General features: G+C 45.5%; 1 protein-coding gene across 1 annotated transcript; it reads right to left on the bottom strand.

Annotated features, from left to right (window-relative positions):
• Positions 1 to 5048: 5048 nt before the first annotated feature.
• On the bottom strand, positions 5049 to 25217 carry EMB2786 (COMPLEX 1 LYR-like protein). The gene is made up of 4 exons (XM_086504202.1): positions 25105 to 25217; positions 7151 to 7195; positions 5660 to 5757; positions 5049 to 5570 (listed from the first exon to the last, which is right to left on the bottom strand). The coding sequence occupies exons 1-4, from the start codon at positions 25135 to 25137 to the stop codon at positions 5495 to 5497; spliced, it is 252 nt and encodes an 83-aa protein (XP_086360328.1). The 5' UTR covers positions 25138 to 25217; the 3' UTR covers positions 5049 to 5494.
• Between the last annotated feature and the right edge of the window lie 265 nt (positions 25218 to 25482).

The raw sequence follows: 25482 nt of genomic DNA, 5'->3' as shown, positions 1-25482 counted from the left end.
GATGTCTGCCTTCTCTACCAGAACATCCGAAGCAGGGTCAAAACCATGTCTCCACTGTCGAAAGTGGGCTCGAGTTGCTCGGATGGTCAATGGACTCATGGCGATGACCTTGGACGCCATCTCGGAGGTCTCAAACTCGATTTGGTAGTAGCCTCGTCCGAGTATCTGTACGTCCAAGATCTTGCCCACCTTTGAGAGAAGGTGGGCCTGGAGAAGGTCACGCAGTTCTTCTCTGCTGGGTCGGGTGCCGAGAATCTTGCAAATGACAGAAGTCGCCTGCAAGCGCTCTACCTCTGCGGCTAGGCTCGCTTGCTCTGTCGGTGAAAGAGCAAGTCGAATGGTGGGCTCAGCGGGGTCGGGCGAGGGGGCTTCGGAAGAGTTCCTCTATGGCGGAGCTGGAGCCTCCATCTGTGTCTACTGCTGTGTCGGAGAAGCGGATAGAGTAATTTCGCTGCAACAAACTGTGACGAGCACTGTCCAAAAAATTAGCACTGCGAAAGCCAGTTGAAGGAAACCTTCGGGAAAAAAAGGCAGAGAGCGAAGAAAGTGGCGGTGGGGGGGGGGGGGGGGGGGGGAGGGATTATAGCGAGCGAAGACAGGTGCGGGGGGGGGGAGGTGTGGGCTGGCTGGGAAGCGGGCTGGAGGGCGGGACGGGGCTTGGCAATGAGAGAGTGGCAGCAGGCGGGCAGGGTGGACTGCGCAAGGGGCAGGCAGGGGGCTGGCTGCGCAGGGGGGCGGGCAGGGGGCGGGGCAGGGAGGGCGAGGGTGCTACGCAGGGGCAGGGAAGCAGGCAACGATGGCGAAAAGGGGGGGGGGGGGGGGGGGGGAGGGAGGGTGCGGGCAGCAGCAGCGAGCTCGGTCCTCGATTCCAATTTTCAGGGTTCACTTCCGTTGCACCTTACAATCGTCCCCATCGCCAATCCACCCTCAGAGAATTGGAATCCAAGATTGAAGGAAGAGGTGGATAGGACAGTGGCTTGCTTCTTCTACCACGACCACATTGCCTGTCATGTGGCTTGGTGAGCAAAATTTATAGTTGTATGAAACATTGCAATTTGCAAAGCCTCTTTGAAGTTTGATTGCATACTACTTGGATTCTCTATTTGTAAATTGTTATACGTCTTCATATTTCAAGCCTATGGTTACAAAAATTGGGGAGTATGGGCCCTCTAATGTGCCCCCATCATCGGAGACACTCCACATGACTTTGCTTGATAGGGATAAGCGGAGTGTAGAGCAAGCCACACAGACAACGAAAGAAAATTGGGCTACCAGTGGGGTCTCCCTCATTGTCGATAGATGGAGTGACACTAGCAAGAGGTCCGTCCATGGAGTGGTGGCCTATTCTCAAGAGGAGATGTACTTCATTGACTCCCATGATGCCTCTGGCAGTGTAAAGGCCACCGACGTGCTTGCGACTGAATGGGCGATGGCCATTGAGATCATTGGGCCCGAGAATGTGTTGGGCATGGTTGCGGATGGAGAGGCATCAAATAGGGCGGGCGGGGCTATCATCGAGCGCATGTACCCGCAAGTAACCTTGTTCTTTTGCATGGCGCATTGCCTCAACAACATTTTGAAGGACATAGTCATGGGTTGCACTGACCGTTGAGGAGGCTAATCATTTGGTCACCTTTGTCCTCAACCACCAAAAGGTGAGGCATGAGTTCTCAAAGTGGAGCTCTCTTTCCCTCTTGAAGTATGCGGAAACCCATGCTTGGCCGCTTGTCCAATTGTGGTGGAGCACTAAGAGGGCTATTTCTTAGTGATAAATACAACTTATTTTAATGGTTTTAGGCCCCATTGGTTAAGGTCTTCATCATCTTGTAAGTTGAGTATTTCTAACCCCCTGGTATTTCTAGGCCACTGGGCAAGAATTTGCAAGTTAGTAAGTCCTTCTGCTTCTGCTAGGATTTAGGCCCCTCATTTGGGATCTGTTCCATTGGTTGGAACTTGGTGGTGCCAAGTCACTGGCTTGTCACAGTTTATATGCAAGGTCCATTGCCTCTCAAAAGCTAAAAATGTTGTCAAAGATGCTACAATTATTGACAACACCTATACGAGTTAAGCGGAGTGGTTGAACCTCAACATCAAAGCCTTTGCTAGAGTTATGGGGGCTAATTTGAGAATCATAATGGGCTTCCATTGCGGAATGTCATCAACTGGCTTTTGGGAATGAGATGTATGATGCCCTCTACCAAACTTCAAGGTATGCTACTACGACATTCTAAAAAGCTAGGCATAGGTCAGACCCTAGGGGTCCTAAACTTTGAAAAGGCAGCCGATGTAAGACCATTTTTTCATGAGCAATTGCTGCAAGATAAAGCTTGAAGCACCTCTCCCAAACTCTCCACAAAGAGGCTACAACAAGCTAGCCCTCACCTCCGCACTCACATCCTATTGTACAAGAGTGCACAAGCACTAATGAGCCAGAGAATGATAGGGAAGACCAAGGTAGCATGACTTAAAGGGCCATTGTCTCAATATGGTGCAATCAGGAATAAAAGCAGAATGGCTGATTGACACTAGCACTGAGAAATGTGCTTCCAAGGAAGATATCTTGTGTAGTATTTTCTAGGAGAGAGTGTCGGTGGAGCTACCCCTTGTAGCAGCTGCCTCTTTCGTCCGCCAACAATGTGGTCAGGAGAGAACCTGTTATAGCATTTCTTGACTGTGATACTATTCTGCTAGCATAGGATTAATCATAATCTGGTAAGAAATGATTATGTACCGCTTTGTTGTGGTACTCAAGGCCCCTTGGTCAGGGTTGTGTTGGTTTTGGTATTTGGGGTCCATCTAGGCACCCAAGAACGGACGTAAGGATCCAGGGAATCCTATGAAAGCTTGGATGCATCATCTAACTGATTGAAGAATGAGATTCTTCCTGCATAATGCTTTAGGGTACTTGAATATACTAAAGAACTCATCATGTCAAGAAGGCATATCGAGAAATATAACCATCAGCATGCATGGGAAAAACCCTTGGTTGAAGACTAGCAGTAAGGCAACTAGGCTTCTGTCACAAACTTGGATATTAGCTAGGGATTTCTATAATTTCATCATAGAGGTGCCGGGTTGAGAGGAGGCCATTGATGTGAGAAGACGAACACAGAGTAGATTGGCGTGTGTCATGTGCTACGAAGTGTTGCCAAGTGTGTAGATTGCAGTTATCTTTGGGTTTCCATCCGACCCTTCGCCGGAAGTGATTAAAGAAACATCAGGTTCCTTGCAATAGCTAGCTCTGGTTGTCAGAATAAATAGTGGTCATGTGCTACAGAAAACTAATTTCCAAGAGCAACCTACATAACCAAACAGTCTCACATTTAGCACTGCAAGCACCACGATACTCCGCCTCTATGGAAGATAAGGCAACTGTAGGCTGTTTTTTACTGCTCCATAAAATCGCTTTTGATCCAAAAGAAAAGGTGTAACCTCTAATCGAATGTTGTTCATCTAGATCTTCACCCCAATCTGATTCACTGCATCCTTAAAGAGTAATCCTCAAGTTTGTACCTCCAGCATCAAACCAAATGCCCAACAACTGTGATTGTTTCAAATACTGCAAGATCTGAAGAACCTGCCGCAAACGAGACTTGGTGGGCTTTTGCATGAATGGACCAAGAAGTCCCACAGTGAAATGGGTATTCAGCAACCAAATAAGAGAACCAACCAGCTTCCAATACTTTGTAGCCCAAACTTGGATGGAAGCTTTCTCGCACACGGAGCATCCACCTATAGTCAAGGACTCAAGGCAGCCAACACACGTTGTGGGATTGCTTCTTTTGTGTGGAACTTGGAGATGGCTGGCTCTTAGAGTACGGTAAAATCGAAGCTGGTTGAAGAGTGCATCCTCCAGCAGATTAGAGTCGTTGCTGGCAGCAACGGACATGGCATAATAATCCTGATCCCTCGGAGATATGGCAGAGCCAGTCGCAGGTAGTGGGATCCTTGGGAAGTGCCTTTAAAGGGATCCTTTCTCCCATTCTCCATTGGTGTCTCATTCTTCTGAAGTATACAGTAATGTTGAGCCACCACATCCTGACAACTCAATGGATGCGACACCATCTACTGCAAAGCATTGGCGACATCAAGATCTTACCACCTACTTTCTTGCTGATTTTAAGACCCACCTTAGGGCAGGTTGACACCTGGTCAAGCCACCGTTGTGCAATGGTTGGTGCCTCACAAGACAGAGGAACTCGTGGGAGCTTATTAGCATACCATCACTTGTCTTTTATGGTGCAATTCTCGTCCGTTTGTATCAAGCTTCACTTTTGAGCATGTGAACAAGGAAGAGGCTAATCGTGCTGCACTTCAGATTCCAAAGGGGTGTCTCATTTGTTGCCCCTCCTTGGGAGTGTGCAGCACACCTTGACATCACACAATGGGAGGACCGTGGGGAGATCAATCACAGCTTCACCATGTACCTTGTATGAAGATCTTGTTTTGATAGATTTGAGGGGCATATGATGCCCTTGCTATGACCATTAGACAACATGTTAAGAGGTAAGCGACCAATATGATCACTTACACAAATAAAGCCGTTCATGAAAAGATCTGTTAAATTGCCTAAACTAGCAAGCAATTGGCGCAATGTGGATCAATGTTGGCCTTGTTGGTTACCGGGCAAACAAATACCTTTGTTGTCCCAACTTAGATGGTGTGAACCAAAGCACAAAAAAATGAATGCTCATAGAGCAGATGGAGGACTTTGCCAACACCGATGTCCACAAAGGTTACCTGCAAGCCTATGTTAGCCATGCTTTTTGGCTTGAATTTCAAGTAGAAGAGAGACTGATTTACTCTTTCCAAATACATGTGTCGTAACTGCAGCAATGAACTGGACGCTGTAAAAGCCTAACTTGCATCATACCAACACTCCAAAAATGCAATCACACTCTAAGCATACAGGTCGTTAAAACAAGGCCATAAATTGCACATCACATGAAGATTTACTTAAATAAGGTGAAAGCCTTGCGTTTCAATGTAGCCATTTAATGAAGGGACTGATTTACCAAGTAAACAAAGGCACAAAAAAATTGTACACCTTTCTCCTGGGCATGTTTTTATATGCCGAAAATCAGACTATATTGCAATATCAAACCACAGCTTTTGGCATGTAGCCTATCACCAATGAGAACAGTCATTGTTTACTTGTTTGAAAGAAAATGAGAGCTATAAATTGATAGAAGGTCCATAAAGTCTTTAAAGACCTGAGATTAAAGTGGTCTCGAGCTATCCCAACAGGGTGAGAACCTGTACCTGACTATAGTAGGATGAGGATGCTCCATAATACCAAGTGCCCACACTTTTATATCCAGAACCTTTCTGAGATGCCTGTCTTTTAAGACTGTGCAGATGAGAACCACTCTGAGCCAGGAGGAACAAGTGCATGGAAGCTTTGAATGAAGCAATGGCCACTTCAAAGGTCCTTCATGCAAAAAAGCCCATTGTAGCCAAAACTAACCAGCATTCATCTCACAATATCCGATCCTTATGAAGATTGTTTTGCTTGCTTGTCTGCTAACTTTGTGTCCAACAAAAGATGGTTTAGTAGACCATTGACAGCTCTGCAAGACCATTACCATTACCCTCCCATTAAATCTCAATTTCCTGCAAAAACTCTGCAATTAGAGAAAGAGCCAACAAATCTACTCACGCTTTTCTCATTTCTTCAATCTTTTGTTTATCAGTCTCATACATGTTCCGCTTGAACTGTTTCCTTATCATCTCTTTCAGAACCTCAGAGTTTCCTCTCTGCAAAACTTCCAAGTCAACAAGCCATCAAAAGAAGAAATTAAGCGCTTAATTTACTAGCATAAATGCATTCGTTTATTTGCTTACTAACTTTGATGCACTCAACTCATGATTTCCAAATGCAAGATGCGCAAATTGGTTTCTCGACATATATTAAAAACCAATTATAAAGCTCTAGCAACAGAAGAGTCCAACACACAAATACAAAGCAGGAAGACAAATACATCATTTGTGGGTAAACACACCCATTTTGGGTCAAAAATGGCTCAAAATGGCACATCACTTATGGTGCCGTGATTGTAAGCAAGGGGTGTGGTTGCTTATGGCTGATATCAGCACTTTCACCCTCTTTGATAAGGGATACACAAGGTTTTTCCATTGTGCACTAGTGCAGTCCCACCCTGCTTCTACCTTGTATTCGAGTGTGTGAAGATTCCAATTAGGGTTTTCTCTCATCAGATAAGTGCGTGGGCTTGCCTATGGAAGTGCCTGAGAGGAGACAAGGGACTTTTACCAAAATCCAAACAACCATCTCAATTGTATCACTGCATCATCTCTCTTTGGATCTAGGGCTTAATGATAACTAGAGGTTGAGAGAGCAATCGAGTGAACAGCCAGCTCCTCTAAAAATGCAGGAAGACTATACAGCTACAACAGGTCCTTTTGCACGTTTGGTGTGCCTTCTTTTTGAGTGAGGAAACGATGATTCAGGGTTTGGTCAGAATGTCAAGACTGCATTTGCTTGCTAAAAGGGGAAAGAAAATAGTAGAAACGTCTGCAAGCCAGTGTAGCTGCCTCCTGCAAGAAGTCCTTGTACTAAAATGCATGTTTGATGAAAACAAAATCCAAACGATGTTCTCTTAATACGTCAGCAAAGAAAGAAACAAAAAACACAAAGGCCTTGATGGTTATTTCAGCTCTTTGCCAAATTACCGCTCATGAATTTGAATTATCCAATCATCAATAGGCTCAAAGCAATAATTCTGAAGGTTTCAGGTTATGTAGTCTAATTAATTTTAAATATCCTTTTAGGTTTGATCAAGCTTTGGAGTTGCTATGTGGGTATAGTTTGATTTAACTGTTCAAAGTTGCAATTTACATAAACAGCTGCCTGTCTAATTGTACCACCAAAATGGGGTCAAGATAATAGGCTTTTTATATCTTCAGCTCTCCTTCAATTCTCTTGTTTCATGGAGCATCTACGTCGTCAAAATTGCTCTTTTTCTTTGCTTAAAATGAGCAAACCTGTACATTCAAACTAACAAAACGGCAACCACCTAACAAAACGGTCTTACAACATCAAGTCCACAGAAACAGAGAGTTGAAGCTTGGGCTTTAAAAACAGTAATCTGAAGTATCTTCAGTAGCAAAAAGCTTACTATCACAATCTTACCTTCCTTCCCTCCAATTCTGCCCGTCGCAGGCACTCACGAAAAAGCTGCAAGAGAGGTGAACGTTATTTATGCAGTTGAACACTAACAAGAGTTCCATGTCACACACACCAATTTCAGGGGGAAAAAATGCTAGGTAGTAAATTTCTGAGTCCAACTTGCACAGAGTTTCCAACATCAAACCCAAATGGAGAGAGAAGAAATATTCACTTACATCTGAAAAAGGCCTAAAAGACCTATGAGCCCAGAATATATTACCTCATCAAGAGAGACACGCGCGCGCGCACGCGCGCACACACACACACACACACACACACACACACACACACACACAGAGAGAGAGAGAGAGAGAGAGAGAGAGAGAAATGAGATATATTAACGTCTACAAAAGGCCAAAATGACCTATGAGACCAACTGATTACAATGATGAGTCTAGTACCAAGTCTGGGTACAAATAAAGAAAACTACAAACTAAGAACTGAGATAGGAGTGCTACCGACTCCTCTGGGTGGCTGGTAGGCTGAGCAATGAAATGAAATGAAATGTTATTTTAACGTCTTCAAAAGGCCAAAGTGACCTATGAGACCAAAAAAGTTACGATGTGGTGGATTTGATACAAAGTCAGAGTAACAAAAGTAACAAAATGACAAAATGAAAATAGTATGCTATGGAATCCTAAACTGCTAGGTGTGAACTAAGCAGCTAGCTGGGATAGCTAAATCACAAGAGAGATCACAAGAGATCCAACATCGGTCGCTGGTGGATCTCATCAATCTCCTCCATGGTCAATAGTCTGGCCGGGCGTCGTGCATGTCGGGCCAAAGTGATCCGGATCCTCTGATGCAGCCTCAGTCGATGCTGTGTAGTCCTCCGCAGTTGTGGGCGTCTGGATCTCCCCATCTCGGTCGCTCGATCGAATCTTGTCTTTCTAACAATCAACTGTGACAAATCACAATGGAAATGCATATGCTTGATGCTCAATCTTTTACTGTGTCATGCCAAGGGAAGAGACCTGGAATGTGAATTCCTTGAATGCATACTTTTCAGCTTTTTCATGAGAAATCCGCATACATCCATGCTCATTCATGATTGAATCGTGTTCATCGTGCAATATGGCATGCCTATGAAAAGGGATCACATAAGAATGGTGACTAAAATACAGGAAAGCATCACGAATGAAACACTCAAACAATGCGTGCTAACTAATCATTCGAACACATAATACTTCCTGTGGGGGTTCCTTGGACCTAGGCTCGAGAGCCAAGATCGGTTCTTCTTGAGGGGGTTCTTTGGACCTAGGTTCGAGAGCCAAGATCGGTTCCTTGTGATTGATCGAATCTACAATGAGGTTAGCTTCACTAGAAACAGTATCAATCAACCCATCATTATTGTGAACAATCACATTGTGGTCATACAAATCATCATGCTCGTAAGAAATCACATCTTGATCATGCAAATCATCATGCTCGTGAGGAATCACATCATAGAGCATCGGGAAGTCTATGTCTGCATTGCAACTGTGCATGTGATTGCATCCAAGGAAAGGTAGGGCAAGGCCTGATAAAAATCCCCACTACCCAACAGAAAAATGATATATGGAAATATATGTGGGCATCCGGACAAAAGTGGGCGGTCGGCCCCAAACTCGGACGACCGGACCAGGTACAACCTAGACTACGGGTGGCCAGCCCGGAGACATACTAGCCGAGAAGCCCAAGAACTGCCATAAGAATGCACGGAAGCTTGTCAATGCATGAACATGCAACCCAGTGTGGCCAGGTGACTAAGCTGTGTAAAAATCCACAAGGCGAGATGTAGTAATCTGCGCCATAAACTCCCTCCGAATCAAGGAAAGCCAGACTAAGCAGTCTGCACTGTGGAAGCTACCGTAAAGCTACAGCAGTCGCCAATAGACCGCACGGACCACCACCGGATGGTGTCCTGTCAATAGGTAGGGTAATCCAAGATGAGGGGAAAGCCAGACTAAGCAGTTTGCGCTGAGAAGGGCCTCTGAGAAGAGGTGTGGTCAGACCAAGCTGTCTGCACCGTAATCATCCTATAGAAGCAACGAAGCCAAACTGAGCAGTCTGCGCTATGAAGATCCTCTGAGAAGAGGAAAGGTCAGACCAATTTGTCTACGCCATCTTGCCTGTATGTCCTGCCTCCAATCCTCTGGTATCAACCAAAACAGAATCCGCGCCAACAACGCCACCAAACCGCATCTCGGTGTGGTTCTCAATGTGAATGAGTTGGGAGTGGCCTATTGCCCAGGTCGTGGGATAAGTCTGCTATAAGGTTACCGAGGGTGAGTGTAAGCAACTCTGAAGGTAGCAATCCAAATGATCAGGAGTGTAGAAGAGCAATTGCACTACCATCCAAGCCAAGCTCCGAGTGACTCTGGATGTAGTCGCAAAATGATGTCTGATCTCTCGCATCTTGCAGGTAAACTCTCAAAGAGAGTCTAAAGCATTGAAGTCAGAGTTACCCGGAACGCGGAACGGGAACGGCGACGGGCCTCCCTGTGGAACGGGGGAACGGGAATGGGCCGGAACGGGAACGGCCCGGAACGGCAGGCTAAAAAAACACCCAAATATTTTTTTTTTTAGCGTTATGTGTTTGATTACAAGTAGTATTAGAGTCCTTTGACTCTAATACCACAAAAAAACCGATTCGAAGACCATTTAACCTTATTATGACTTGATTGGGATGTGAGCGCGCCAGAGTACATAGCAGATGAACAACATAGCCAGATGAACAACAATGAGCAAACACAATGCCCATAGTACATACACAATGCTCAAATAATTGCAAGAGTAGTAGTCGAGATAACACTTTGGAATTAATTAGGCTAACATAGTAACAAGCCTCAAGGGCCGCCAGCGGCCAAGGTGCTACAAAAAAACCAAGGGGGCAAAGTTCAAACCAGACTTCAGTGACCACAATCAAAGACTGAAGGTGACAAATACCAATAAAGATGCTAGTAGCTACAAATGGCAAAGGGGGCAAGCTCAAGCAGCCAACAAAAAGGTGGATAAATGGCAAAGACTCAAGACTCAAGAGCCACTAGCCTGAGAGGCCTCCCAATCCGTAGTAGCCGGCTGTTAAATCATGCACATCCTCCCATTCCTCATCGAGGTCTAGGTCGGCTCGATCTCAGCACAGATGAAGTACCTGGTGTTGGTGGATGTGCATCTCCCGCCTGAGAAGGCCTCTTGCTCCTCTCCCACTGTGTAAAAGGGTCTGTCTGTTTGTCTGTACTCTTGCAAAGCATTTTCAAATTTGCGCTGACGAAGACAAGATCATTAGCCTTCTCCACTCCAAGCCGATTCTCTTCTTGGAAGCAATGTGGCTAAGGGTACTCCACAATTGCTCCAAGCATGAGGTACTAACTGACTGGCTGAGAATGGATCGCCAATCTCTGAAGCTCAGGGCCATCATAGCCATAGTCCTCCACAAAGCACTGAACCTATTTTCCTGCGATCAATTGAGATCTGGACTGCAAATGACCCTCGCATCTCTCTGTACTGTCTCAGTGATCTCTGACAATGCGTCGCCCATCTCTATCTAGAACATCTTGTTTAAGATTCTGTAAATTGGGTTCATGACTTCCTATCTGTCTCTTGCCCTGCACCTTGGAACTCTGCATCCACCATGTACGCTGCCCGTGTAAAGGAGAGGCATATGAATTCACCTCGAGCTGCAAAGCGCATGGATCTCCTCATATCGCTCTGCGTTTGGCTCAACAATGCGTCGCCCATCTCTATCTAGAACCATCTTGTTTAAGATCTCTGTAAATTGGTTCATGACTTCCCTATCTGTCTCTTGCCCTGCACCTTGGAACTCTGCATCCACCATGTACGCTGCCCCGTGTAAAGGAGAGGCATATGAATTCCACCTCGAGCTGCAAAGCGCATGGATCTCCTCATATCGCTCTGCGTTTGGCTCAAGCTGTGCAAGCTGCTCAATCATGCGGTCCATTGCCTCATAAATCTTGCCAATGCAAGGATCCATGCCATCCAGAACTCGAAGCAAATGAACCACCGGTTTACCTGTGCATCTAGACTCTTGAGCTCCTTCCAGAACTCAAGATCCTCTGCCTTATCCTTGCACAAAATCCCTGCAACTGTCTTTGCATAGGGGGAGGTGGTGAACTCATCACTGATGAAGGCCTGTCGGACCGCATTTTGACATTCAGACAGCCTGCGTACAAGAAGAAAGTTGAATGCGAAGCGGGTATCTGAATACTTTAGAAGCACTTTGCCGCCCGACCTCTTGAGGTACTCACTCCGAACCAAGTTGTGATTGTTGATGAAAGTAACCATCTTCACTGCATCAGCAATGATTGGAGCAATCCAGTCTAGCTTGCCGATGTCTTTCAGAAGGTTGTTCAAGCAGTGTGCCATGCAAAAGCACACTGTCACATGCGGATAGTGGCCCTCTATGATAGCTACTGCTGCCCTGTTTGATGCCTCCCCATCTGTGACAAAGGCCACCACGTGTTGCTCACCGATGGTTTCTATGGCCGCTGTCCACTCTGCAGAGAGGACATCGGCGGACTTGCCACTCTCAGTGGAATCATGAGAGTGCACAAAGTACATCTCTCCACTGGAGTATGCGACGAGACCATGGATAGATCTCTTCCTTGTATCGCTCCACCCGTCAGCAATGAGGGAAACGCCATGTTTTGCCCAAAGACGCTGAATGTTGAGGGTTGCTTGCTCCACGATAGCCTTCTCTCGATCGAGCAAGGTGGTTCGGAGAGCCTCTGAAGATGGCGGCACATAGCCGGTGCCATACTCTCCTATCTGTTGCACCATGACTTTCCAATACTCCGACCTATTTCGATCAAACATAGAAGAGGTTAGTATCAAAAAAGTGGAAACGACGATAACGGAAGAAATGAGAGAGAAGATTGATGAATCATAAAACAATGTACATACCTCGCTGCGACAAATGGGATATGGTCGTGATAGAAGAATCGGGCAACGGCCGCATCCACCTCTTCTTTCTTCTTTGGGTCCCAAGAGGTGGTAAGGGTCTTTTGGCGACGAATTGGACCTTTTGAAGATGCACCAACACCTACACCGGGTAGAGAGGAAGAAGGGAAAATGAGGGTCTTTGGATCAATACCTTTGCGTGCCGGCTTGGCTTTATGGTTGAATTGCCGATCCTTTTCCTCGAGCTCCTTCCTCTTCTCGATGGTTACGTTGGCACAAAATTTCACCTCATGTCCTGGCACTCGAAGAAAGTGTGCCCTCACTTTGTCATGCCCCCCTTTCCGCGTGTAAGAGCATAGCTTGCATCCCCATGCACGAGAACCTCCCGCCGCCGACAAGGTGCCCTCCGAGGTCACTTCATCCCACCACGACCATTCCTTCGCCTTTTGAGTGTTGCCCGCATGAACGGAGGGGGTTGAACGAGAAGAAGAGGCCATGGATGATGGATTATCCGTGAAAGAGAGAGCTTGATCTTGAACTTTGAGAGAGAGAGAGAGGGATTGAGAGAGAGAGGCTTGCCGCTTGATTCCGTGAGAGCTTGAGCCTTGAGCCTTGAAAGTTGAGGGTTAGAACTTAGAAGTTAGCCCAAGAGAGAGAGAGGTTGAGAGCTTGAGCCTTGAGGCATGCCGCGGCGCCACACTATGGCTTGAGAGTTGAGAGCAAGCTAGGGAGAATGAGCTTGGCTTGAGAGTTGAGAGCAAGGCTCAAGCAAGGGAGAATGGGACTTGAGGCTTGATGAGTGTGTGAAGAATGGGGGAGGAGGGGGGCATTATATACTTTTTTGACTGCTGAAAATAGCCGTTGGCTGCCTAACAGTCATTTTTTTCAATTTCAAAAACTACCGTTTATGGCCGTTGGGGCCGTTCCGACCGTTCCGGTCCGTTCTGTCCCGTTACAGCCCGTTCCGGGCGTCCCGTTCCGGGCGTCCCGTTCCGGTGACAGTTTCCAGCCGGAACGCCGTTCCGTTCCGACGCGTTCCAGAAAATCCCGGCCGGCCGGAACGCCGTTCCGGCATTCCAAGGCCCGAAATGTCCGTTCCCTGGTAACACTGATTGAAGTCCCACTCCAGTTTGTAGATCCAAGCAATGATGTCACGTGACACATCCAATCCTATGTGTCCATGGACAAGCTACAGCATGACCCGGGTTCAGTTCAATCAAGTCAGTCTAGAATAGGAAGTGATCTGGCACTTTTGTGAGTCTGTTCGCAGACCGTGCATGTCCAGACACTTAGATTAGATGCATATCCTCTAGTTGCACACAGCATGACCATCAGATCCCAGTCAGATCCCATCAGTAGCATTTTTATAGTGCATAGACCTATTTTCCCTATTTTTGACATTTTTCACTTATTATTTTTAAGTGACTTTTGTTGGAAAGTAGGTAGGGCAATTTTGCTAAGTTTGTATAAATAGAAACCTAGCGCTAGCACTTTCTGGTAGAAGAGGCAGCAGGAGCACCTTGCTCAACAGGCAACTTCTCAGCAAGACCAACACCCGCAGTAGCCCTAGCGTTTTCAGCCATCTAAGGACCTAGCGTTTTTGCATCAGATCAGCCTTGGCGTTTTGTGCACAGCAGATCAGCCCCGCGTCATCACGACACAGTAGATCAGCCTAGCGTTTTGCATTTGCAGGACCACCGGCGACAGCAGGACCAATTTCAGCCCTAGCGTTTTGCAGTTCCTTCGCGACGAAATCAGTAGAAGCACCAACGTTTTCAGTTTTCAGCCCTTAGACACCGCAGATCAAGTCCCAAACCTCGCAGATCTCACCTCCCCGCAGCAGATCCTCGCTGCACAGTCAGTTTCCGCAAGGTTTACAGCTTCAGCCCGGAAAACGCAGATTTCAGCATCTGCGTTTCCAGCGCGTTGTTGTCGCATCGTCGTCATCAACATAGAGTCAGAATACAGCAGATAAAGATTTGCAGATTTCAGCCCTTAGTGTTTTCAGTTTTCATCGTCGTCGACATTGTCGGCAAGTCCAAGCATTGTAGAGATTTGTGCAATCAATAGTAGACCGCTCTCGCCATAGAGAGTGGAGCCTTCGGAGGAGGGTTTTACAACGTCTCTGGTGTCGTATTCTCTTCTCTATCTCTCAGTCTCATGCACTTCCATTCACTGTGTCCATTCACTTTATTTGTGTCCATTGCACTCTCTCATTAAGAACGGAAGGCTCTCCCTTCCATAAGTAAAAGGAACCTTGAGCACAGTTTGGAGCACTCATCTTGAGCAAAGTTCAAACATTCATTCCGCTGCACCTAACATTGGTATCAGAGCTTTGGCAGTGTTCTGTATCACTCAAAGAAAGAACCACAAGAACCACATAATTTTTTTTTCTTGTTGAAGTCGAACGAACCCAAGTTCGCTTGGGCGTGTCGATTACTAATCGTGTTTTTGAAGAGTGACAGGAATCCCAGGAAAGAAAGGCTTGTCCAGCCTCCCCTTGTGCCTCTTTTCACTCATTGAGAGCGGACCGTGCACTTAGCGGCCAGCCAATTGACGTGAGGTGGGAAAAAGCAACCTTGGTGTGAGCGTAAGGCCGCCAAGGGGTGCGCCCGCGGAAAAGAGTCGAACTCGGGTGAAGAGAAGATCCTTCTCTAACACAGATTGCAAGCAAAAGAAGACCCTCAAGAACCCCAAGAATCAAGACCCACAAGAACCCAAGTTCCTCGTGAACTTAAGAACCCAAGACCACAAGAACTCACAAGAACCCACGACTTCCCTATTTTTGACATTTTTCACTTACTATTTTTAAGTGACTTTTGTTGGAAAGTAGGTAGGGCAATTTTGCTAAGTTTGTATAAATAGAAACCTAGCGCTAGCACTTTCTGGCAGAAGAGGCAGCAGGAGCACCTTGCTCAACAGGCAACTTCTCAGCAAGACCAACACCCGCAGTAGCCCTAGCGTTTTCAGCCATCTAAGGAATCAGGCAAGCCATTGGGCTGTTGAATGCTCATTGGACCTCTAGGTAGACTCTCCAATAGTCTTCTAGAGCTTAATTTCTATTGGTTTTTTTATCGAGCATTTTTAAATTGATTAGACTAATTTTACTCTAGCCTAATTCTCATTGGTCCACCTCTATGGCCATCCAATAGGATTGAGGGGAAGTTAGGGACAACTGGCCTAGGAACCTGCATGTGTCCAATATTCCCTTTGTGCATAGGGGAAGCCTTGGTGTATGTGTGTGTGTGTGTCTCTCTCTCTCATCCCCTACTAACAGAGCTCACCCCCTCCTTGCTAGGGATGTGGGAAGACTTTTTAGTCTTCCCATGACCATCCAAATTTCCCCTTGCTTTGGCCATTGGATTAATGAGTTAATTTTTGAAACCTTAGCCTATGGAAGTCTTAATGGAGTTAAACCTAGGTCTTTTAAGCCCCATTGCTCTTTTGCAGACTGTCCCCCTTTGGATCCCTATTTTCCCTCCTTTGGATCCCTGACGAGACCGGTATGGCAGCCTTACCAATATTCTAGCTTTTACTCCCCTGGTACTTCCCCATATTAAATGATCAGTTTAAAATGAGAATCATTTGGGAATATTTATATTAGTTTTTATGACAAGGGGAGACTAGACAAGCCCTTCTTTCCTGGGTTATTTGCCACTCTTCAAAAACACGAATTGGTTGCCTGTTATCTCAAGAAAGTAAAAAAGAAATGTGTGGATCTTTATGGTTTATTTGCCCGTAACATAGAGCGATGAAGACGTGAGCGCGCCCGATGTGCAATGGACTAAGGGTGGGAGTGGGTAATAAGTCCGGGGCAAGGACACGAAGATCCTTTGACAAAATAAATCTGAGAGAGGTTCTTTAGGTTCTTTTCTTGAGTGATGATCCCGAACACTACCAAAGTGTCACAAAGTGATGACGTGTTTGCCTGAGAGCAGAAACCCTAACTGCTGCTGCAAACCCTAATTCTGGAAACCCTAGCCCTAAAACCTGCAAACCCTAAAATCTGCCAAAAACCCTAAAACAGCAGAAACCCTAACTCTAACCCTAGGGCAGCAGGGAAATCCCGTGAAATGCGCAAACATGCTGACGTGGCACCGTACGGCATGGCCTGGAAGAGAGAGAGAGAGAGAGAGAGAGAGAGAGAGAGAGAGAACTCCATTGCTTTATTCTTGAAACTCAAGAGAGTTTGTAAGAGAAAAGATACTTTGCTTTATTTTCAGGCTTTTGATTGTGAGCTTTTGGGGCTCTACTTTTGGCATCCCTTGTAAACATTAAAATATGTGGATTTGGCTCCCACTCTGCAGAGCATATGGACGTAGAGTTTGAGAGTGAGACCCAACCACTCTCGTACTTTGAACTGATTAATACAAAAAGAAATACCGAAAGGGGCGCCAGTCTTTGGGGCCAATATCTCTAGGCACGAAACTCCGCCGGGCCAGTGCAAATCTATTGTGAACTGTGAACTGTTTTAAAGTCGTTATTTGGTGCTGTCGTGATTGATTCTTGACTTGGAGAGTCCAAGTCTGTTATAGTGGTATCAGAGCACGGACAATTTCTCTTCTACGGGAAATCCGATCCCAATTTTTTTTTTTCTACAGCACCTATGGCTTCACGCAAGGATCAGTCGACTCCCTCCGCATCCGGAGATGCAGGCACGGATCACAACGAAGATTCCGACAGAGAGTATGGCCCACCTCTGCCTACTCAGGCGGAGCAACGAGAGATGAAGCGTCGTCAATTGATCGGCGATGCAACAAAGATGATGCTCAGTTTTGCGAAGGACCTGAATTGGTAAAATATATGAGCGAGACTTCTTTTCAGGAAGTGCACGAACAGTGGCAGAAAACCACAACACCACCCCTGAAACCCGCTCTCAAGAAACCTTCTACTCACAAGACCTATTCAGAGAAGGAATTAGAGGTGGTTGATGCACGGATTGCTAAGCTTTTTGACGTGTAGAACAAAGCTAAAAAGCACGGCAAAAAGCAGAAGAAAGGCACTGACTTCCCCGGTTATTTGGGTCGTCAGTCGACATTTGATAAGGCAAAGAAACTAAAGAAGCGTGTTCGATTAGAAGGAGTACCCAGTTCTTCTTCTTCTTCTTCTGACAGTTCTTCTAGCTCTTCAGATTCGAGCAAAGAAGACAGAAAAGGCAAAAAGCGAAGCAAGAAACAACGCTTCGGAAAAGGCAAGAAAAAGGCAAAGAAGTCTAAATCTCGCCCAGTGAGTGACAGTTCTACAGAGGACTCGTCTACAGACAGTTCGACTCTAATGACGGCAACTTTTATGCGAACAAGAAGAATTTTTATAAAGCCAACCAGTATGACTTTCTAGAAGATAAAAGCAAGAAAGTCCGAGAGTTTAAGGAAGGTGGACAGTCGATCAAATTTGACAAGATGCTTCGAAGGCTTTGTCTTTTATACAGCAGTTTGACATCGCTTTCGCGGGCGGACGCTACTCAGAGCACTCCAAGATTCAAAGACCTGCCTCTTATTTTAAGGGGAATGCTCGAACTTGGTGGTCCACACTTCTTTTAAACAAGAGTGCGCCAGTTAAATGGCTGAAATTTAAGAAGCTTTTTATTTCTACTTGGTTGACTCAAGAGTATAAACGCGATATACGAGCTGCTTGGAACCATCTTCGGATGACCAAGAGAGATACAGTGGATGCTTATTGCGAGAGATTCTGGAGCTCTTTTCTACCCGCCTCTTCATTCAAGAAGATCTTGTTCAGAGAACAGATTGAGCCGTTTACCTTGGATCTACCTACAGAGATCCGAGATCGTCATGCGAAACGGGGCTTTGCCATTCACTCTGGCAGTCTAACCTACCCCACCGATGAGGTCATGACACAACGAGCCGAACAGACTTCAGCGAATGAAAGTAGAAAGAGAAAGAGCAACCTAGAAAAGAAGGATGCACGACCCAAGCTTACTCCGGAGGAGAGAGCTCGCTTCATCAGGGAGGGGAAGTGCTTTGGATGCGGGGAACATGGACATATCTCCGCGAAGTGCCCTAACAAGGCACCGAATGAACAAGATGAAGAAAGGCCAGAAAGTTCTAAAGCAACTGAGAGACGTGGCAGAAAAGCAAATAAAAAGCAGAACTGGTACCACATGGTGTGGGACCTGAACCGAATCAAATGAATGAAAGTACAAACTTTGCCGCTTTTGGGGCAAAGTGAAGGATCAGGAAGCTCTTTTGAAGGAGCCAAGGCCAACTTCTTTTCACTTGGAATTGGCGGCTCGATTTGGAACTACACCCAACAGGCTGAGGCCACAGGCGGAGGTAGTTCGAGTGGCACCCGACGGGATGTTGCCATTACACCGAGCATTGGCAAACTTCGTTTGCAATGACAGGGGTGTTCAGGGCACGTGAGTGACATAGAAACTCAAAATTCCTTGGTTCCACAAAAACTACGCCATGGTTGACTACCGGGCCGAGAAAGCGACTTTGACAAATGAAGGGCTCAGAGATTGTACTTGATGAACTTCAGTTTCTTTACTCAATTCTTTTGGGAGAGAACTTAACGATCAATAAAGGTCGAATATGTTTTGACCTGAACAAAAGAAGGCCAAGATTTTTTTTTCTCCACACTCATGCCGATTGCTTTTTAGAGGGCCTGAGGATCATACCATTGATCTGATACCTGGAAGCATACCACCGAACCGGCCACCTTACCGTGTGAGCCGAGCATAGAATGAAGAGATTATGAACCAAGTGAAAGACCTCTTGGAAAAGGGTCTTGTCCAGCCTGGTACTTCACCGTATTGCTCTCCAGTGTTGTTGGTTTTGAAGAAAGACGGATCTTGGAGAATGTGCATCGATTATAGAGCTCTTAACAAAATCACCATCAAGAACAGATTTCTGATTCCTAGGATCGCTGATATACTCAACAGATTGCACGGATCCTTGTGCTTTAGCAGGATTGATTTGAAGAGTGGATATCATCAGATCAGAATCGCGCCGAGAGACGTCTACAAGACAGCTTTTCGGACGACTTTTGGATTATTTGAGTTTTTGGTGATGCCTTTTGGCTTAACCAATGCTCCTGCGACATTTAACCGGATGATGGACAGGATTTTTCTTCGAGAGAACCAGCTATTTGTTGGCACTTTCTTTGACAATATCATTGTTTTCTCCAAGAATGAGGTAGAACACGGAGATCATCTGCTTCAGGTCTTTCAAGCACTACGAGATCACAAGTTAGTGATTAATGCAAAGAAAAGTGAATTTTTCCTACCAGAGATACACTTTTTGGGACACTGTCTCAGCAGCAGCATGAGTGCAAATGGATCCGGCCAAGATAGAGACTATACGTGATTGGCCCGATTTGAAGAATGTCAATGAAGTTAGAAGCTTCTAGGGACTGTGTTCGTACTACAGGCAGTTCATTCGAAAGTTTGCAGAGGTTGTTTCCCCTTTGCATATCTTGACACAGAAAGGAGTCCCTTTCTCGTGGGGACCCACAGAGGTGACTGCCTTTCAGACATTGAGAGAAATTGACTACGGGACCAGTTTTGACTTTGCCGGACTTGCAGAAGTCATTTGAAGTATATTGTAATGCTTCTGGTCGTAGTCTGGGTGCGGTCTTAATGCAAGAAGGCCATGTCATTGCTTACGAGAGTCGATTGTTCTCAAGGCCGGAGATGACAGCACAGATTTATGAGAAAGAGCTTTTGGCGGTTATCCATGCTCTTACTCACTGGCGGCATTACCTACTCGGAGCAGATTTTATTGTCTTTACAGACCATCAGAGTTTGCGCTACTTCTTGTCACAGAAGCAGCTTTCGGAAAAGCAGATGCGGTGGGCGAACATCTTGTCACAGTTTCACTTCCACATTGCCCATATGCAGGGACAGAAGAATGTGGTGGCAGATGCTTTGTCTCAGAAGCCGTTGGTTCTGGCTATTTCCGCGATACATCCTAGGAGCTTCGAGGATATGGTCGACCAGTATGCCACACATACAAATTTTGCAAACGTTTTCACACAGATACAGGATGGGGAGACAGTAGCGGAATATTCCATTCGGGATGGCTACTTGATGAGAAAAACCATGTGCATTATACAGCCGTTGAGGGAAAAGGTTATGACTGAATGCCACTGTCCACCTTTTACGAGTCATCGCAGCATTGCTACCACCATGAAAGGGGTAGAGAGATACTTCTTTTGGCCGAGACTCAAAAAGGATGTGGAAGAGTTTGTGCGCAGTTGCTTAGTATGCCAAAAGGTCAAGTTTGACAGGCATAAAGCACAGGGATTGTTAGAGCCTTTACCCATACCCACCCGCCCCTGGGAAAGTATTGCAATGGATTTCATTTTTGATCTCCCGAGAACACAGAGTGGTCACGATGGTATCTGGATTGTTATTGACAGATGTAGCAAACAGGCTCATTTCATTCCAGTGAAGAAAACAGTCAAGCCGAATCACTTAGCGAGACTGTTTGTGGCCCAGATCTTCAGATTACATGGCATGCCTGAGACGATTGTCTCCGACAAGGATCCCAGATTTACGAGTTTATTTTGGAAGCCAATTTGGGAGAACATTGGCACGCGATTGCAGTTATCGTCATCGTTCCACCCGCAGACTGACGGGCAATCTAAGATTGCCAATTTAGTGGTTCTAGATTTATTGAAGTCTTATATCTTGGATCAGAAGACTCAATGGGAAAAGTACCTACCTTTGGTGGAATTTGCCTACAATAACACGATACACTCTTCGACGGGGAAGGCGCCATTTGAGATTGTTGAAGGTGCTACGAAGGTTCCACCCTTCCTAAGCACGAAAGATAAGATTTTTGAAGCCGATGAATATACGCGAGAATTAGATATGGCTTTTGCCAAGGTTCGCGAGACTTTGCAGAAATCTCAAGAACGACAGAAAAAGGCAGCGGATCGCCATCATCACAACTTGAAATTGAAGGAGGATGATTGGGTGCTCTTACGTTTAGAGAAGGCACGCCTGAGAAAGAAAAAGGGAAAGGAGAGGCTTTTTCCAAAGCTTAGTATGCGATACTACGGACCTTTTCCAGATCTCTGAAAAGATAAATGATGTCTCCTTCCGACTGAAACTGCCTGATACATTGGAGGATTCACAATGCATTTCATGTGAATCTCTTGAAACCTTTCAAAGGTGATGTGCCTGATGATGGGGAGCCTGATGAGCGACCTGAAGTGGAAGAAAACGAGGAGATCCTTGTTCCTGAACAGATTTTGGCACATAAGGATACGAAGAATAAAGGTAAAGTCCGAAGGGGGTTCTTGGTTAAGTTCAAGAACTATCCTGCATTGGATGCGAAGTGGATGGAGGAGGAGGACCTAGCAGATACTCCTCAGATTGTGAAACTTTACCTCGAGGCTTTTGGTTTAGCATAGTCTACTCCAAATGGAACCCAGAATTCAGCTTGGCCGGAGATATGGTGCAGTGGGATGCACAAGAGGGGAGTTACTCCGCTCCTTTGTCAACAGATGCCTCGATTTTGATACTAAAGTCACTGATGTCTCTTTGAGCTTCAAGGATACTGAGAGCTGACAGTATTCTGCTGGATGACTTATGAAATGGAATTCCTGAATATGATACTGATTTGTTCTTGACTTCTTTTTAAGTGCAGGAACTGATAGACGACATGACTCCAGCATTTTGGTCTGATTGATCTCGAATAGACATGGTTGCAATAGGGGTTAGTCAATCGGACATTGATGAGGTCCTGATTGGATCTAGATGCGATTGCTAACTACATTGCCGATAAATCATGGTCTAAGATCCGAATGAATGTTGAGTGTCATGTGATGTCCTGTGATGTCTAGTGATGTCCTGTGATGTGACTGTCGATTGGTACATGTGCTAGATGTGTGTTCCTAGTATGTAGGTACTAATAGTCAGTGTCTGCTAAGACGGTTTATGACCTCTGCCTGTTTTGCAGGCGTAATCGAGGGTGATTACAATGCTTTCAAGAGGGGGGTATGTCACAAAGTGATGACGTGCCTGCCCGAGAGCAAAAACCCTAACTACTATTGAAAACCCTAATTCTGAAAAACCCTAACCCTAAAACCTGCAAACCCTAAAATCTGCCAAAAACCCTAAAACAACAGAAACCCTAACCCTAACCCTAGGGAAGTAGGGAAATGACGTGAAATGCGCAAACATGCTGACGTGGCACCGTACGGCAAGGCCCAGAAATCACGGCGGGAATTGCGTTGGGAAAAAATCTGCTTTTTGCTCTACGCAAATTGCAAGGGGAGAGAGAGAGAGAGAGAGAGAGAGAGAGAGAGAACTCCATTGCTTTATTCTTGAAACTCAAGAGAGTTTGTGAGAGAAAAGATACTTTGCTTTATTTTCAGGCTTTTGATTGTAAGCTTTTGGGGCCCTGCTTTTGGCATCCCTTGTAAACATTAAAATATGTGGATTGGGCTCCCACTCTGCAGAGCATCTGGACACAGAGTCTGAGAGTGAGACCCAACCACTCTTGTACTTAGAACTGATTAATACAAAAAGAATACGGAAAGGGGCGCCAGTCTTTGGGGCCAATATCTCTAGGCACGGAACTCCGTCGGGCCAGTGCAAATCTATTGTGAACTGTGAACTGTTTTGAAGTGGTTATTTGGTGCTGTCGTGATTGATTCTTGACTTGGAGTGTCCAAGTTTGTTACAAAAGAGCTCTAATACCAATGTAATGTGCAACGAAAGTGATTGATGGTGAATGCTTAGGATGAGTGCTCAATGCGTACTCAAGGTTCCTATAACTGAATAAAAGAGTTCCTTTTACTTTATGAGGGATGTGCAAAGACTAGAGAGAGAAGAGAAAGATACTGTGAGTGAAGGTTTTGTGAGTGAAGAGAGAGAAAGGACACCAGATGGGGTCCCAAACCCCCCTCCAAGGGTCCCCCTCTCTATCACTAGAGAGTTATTTGCTTTAGATTGCACCAATGTTGATACAATGGTCCTAGATGTTGAGATGCTGATGGGATCTTACTATAGATACTTGGTTCTGTGAGGCCAAGGACTGAAATGCAAAAACTTTTGTGAAAACTGATGGGATCTGCAAGTGTTGACGAGGCTATGGGCTGAAATCTGAAAACGATGGGCTGATCTGAGTGCTGAAACTGAAAACGCTGGTGTGACTTGCATATCTGCGACGATACGGCAAGGATATGGCTGAAAACGACTAACGCTAGGGCTCTGGCAATGTGGGCTGAATTTGGTACGCTAGGCTGATGCTAGGCAAAAAAGCTTGGATGCTAATGAAAAACACCATGAATGCTGAGGTACTGCGAGTACTTGGTGCTTGTACTAAGTGTTAGACTTACACCACTCTGCTGCTTCACAAGTCTAGGGCATACTTGTACGGATAGTATGTCGTCGGGCTGGCTACCCATAGTCTAGGTTGTACCTGGTCCGATCGCCCGAGTTTGGGGCCGGCCGCCCACTTTTGTATGGGCGTCCTCATATATTTCCATATATCATTTTCTTGTTGGGTCGTGGGGGGATTTTTCCAGGCTTTGCCCTACCTCCCCTTGGGCACCTATTTATGGGGCCAGGGGAGTACCCACTTCCAAACACATCTAATTGTATTCCAAACACATCTAATTGTATTGGGTCTTCTGCTCATGGTAGTCATGGGGGGCTGATCGCCCCCTCTTTCTACGCATAGTGTTTTGGACCTTGGTCTCTCTCTCTCTCTCTCTCTCTCTCTCTCTCTCTCTCTCTCTCTCTCTCCTTTCCGCGCACGCAACCTAGGGTCACTATATATGGGATTAAAGCTGGGTTTGGCAATGCAAACAAAAATTTCTAAAAATGTCACTTATTAATGAGTGAATAAACTCACTTATAAGAGGTGCTTCACATGCAGATAAATACCTAGGTTGGGTGCTAATGCAATTGTATGGGAACACGTCCCAGTGCCTACACATAGCAAACACTGGCTATGCTCATGTGCAATCAGAGGGTGTGCAACTAATCTAAAGTGTTTGGGCATGCATATCCTACATACAAACTCACAAGGGTTCCAAAACACTTTCTAGGCTATTCTAAACCGTAGCAGTAGGAGTTATCTTGTCCACATGCACATAGGGTTAGATGTGTACGTGACATGTGGACAACCCTACTGCATATTTCACAAAGGCTTTGCCTCGTGAGAAGTTCAAAGCTTTGGGCTTACTCTCCTTTGTGGATTGAAAACATACAATCTACACTTTCCTATAATTGAGGGCCAACTCATATCCACCGCAAAACTCCCAAGGGGGATTTGTTACCATATTATGGTAGTGATGTGTGTGAACGCACTTAGGAACGCAAGGGACACCTTTTTTTCTCTTTAAAGTTTTTTTTCCGGCTTGTATATACGCCCATCACTGTAGGGCAAGTCTTATCTTTGGATTGGCACACTCAATAATATTACTTCCTAACTTGTGTCCTCTGGAGCTTCTCCTTCGTCTTCTCCATCGTTGTGTGCATTCTTGCAACCGTATGTCCAACAAGACCAATATTTCTGTCCAAGAAGTGCTCTAGCCTTCTGGCCGTATTTCTAACAAGACCAATGTTTATTTCCAAGAAGTGCTTTAGCCTTCTGGCCCTATTTCTAACAAGACCAATGTTTATTTCCAAGAAGTGCTCTAGCCTTCCACTTATCCCAAAGTAAGAGTTTTGATGTTTTTCTTGGTTAACAAAATCTTGAGTGTGTTTGACCTCAGTAAAGATTGTAATGCTCTTGCTTGACCACCCATGCAATTCACAGCGAACTTTTGGAAGAGGAAAGCCAACCCTTGACATATGTAGAGTCTAGATCCCCTTTGCTTTGTTGGAAGAAAAGCAAATGCAAACAGCTTCCTTCCAGAAAAGTTAAATGGTGAGGATGCCTGACTGCATTTCAGCTCAAGGAGCTTCAAACATTTGCACCCTTAAGGATTTTTCCACAACGGAGTGCTCTTTTCACGCTTTTATACACTTAGTACTACACAACTCTCTCTCTCTCTCTCTCTCTCTCTCTCTCTCTCACAGAGACAAACGCGATGCATACCCGTCTCACATTGTCGAATGCCTTAGGTTCCATAAGAAAGGTGCAATCTGTCACCTGCTTTCGCTACCGGTAGCCTACAGGCGCTATATTTTCGAGAAGGGGAAATTACCAAAATACCCCTCTAATTTGAGGAAATTCCCAAAATACCCTCAAATTTCAAAAATTCCCCAAATGCCCCCGATATTTTGTCATAAATTCCCAAAATGCCCTTCAAATTTTCCAAAATTCCCAAAATACCCCTGGTTGTGAGACTAAATTTCTCGAAAAATAAATTTTTTTGTAGGTCTTCACAAGAAGAGTGATTGTCTATCGTACAAGATGCTAAAACTACAATTTGAGTTGGTTACGTAGGCTTTGGAGATGAATTGCTTCATTATT

This window comes from Adiantum capillus-veneris, chromosome 28 (assembly GCF_014529385.1).
Source record: "Adiantum capillus-veneris isolate H3 chromosome 28, ASM1452938v2, whole genome shotgun sequence".
Lineage (NCBI taxonomy): Eukaryota > Viridiplantae > Streptophyta > Polypodiopsida > Polypodiales > Pteridaceae > Adiantum > Adiantum capillus-veneris.
Note: the sequence above shows the minus strand (reverse complement) of the source record. Positions and strands in the feature narration are given on the sequence as shown.

Bases quoted from the DNA above. Each gene is read 5' to 3' on its own strand.
- EMB2786 (XM_086504202.1), bottom strand. From the start codon at position 25,137: ATGGAACCTAAGGCATTCGACAATGTGAGACGG. The intron at 7,196-25,104 runs GTATGCATCGCG...CCTCTCTTGCAG, and splicing joins CATTCGACAATGTGAGACGG to CTTTTTCGTGAGTGCCTGCG. The intron at 5,571-5,659 runs GTGAGTAGATTT...ATGGTCTTGCAG, and splicing joins ATTGAAGAAATGAGAAAAGC to AGCTGTCAATGGTCTACTAA.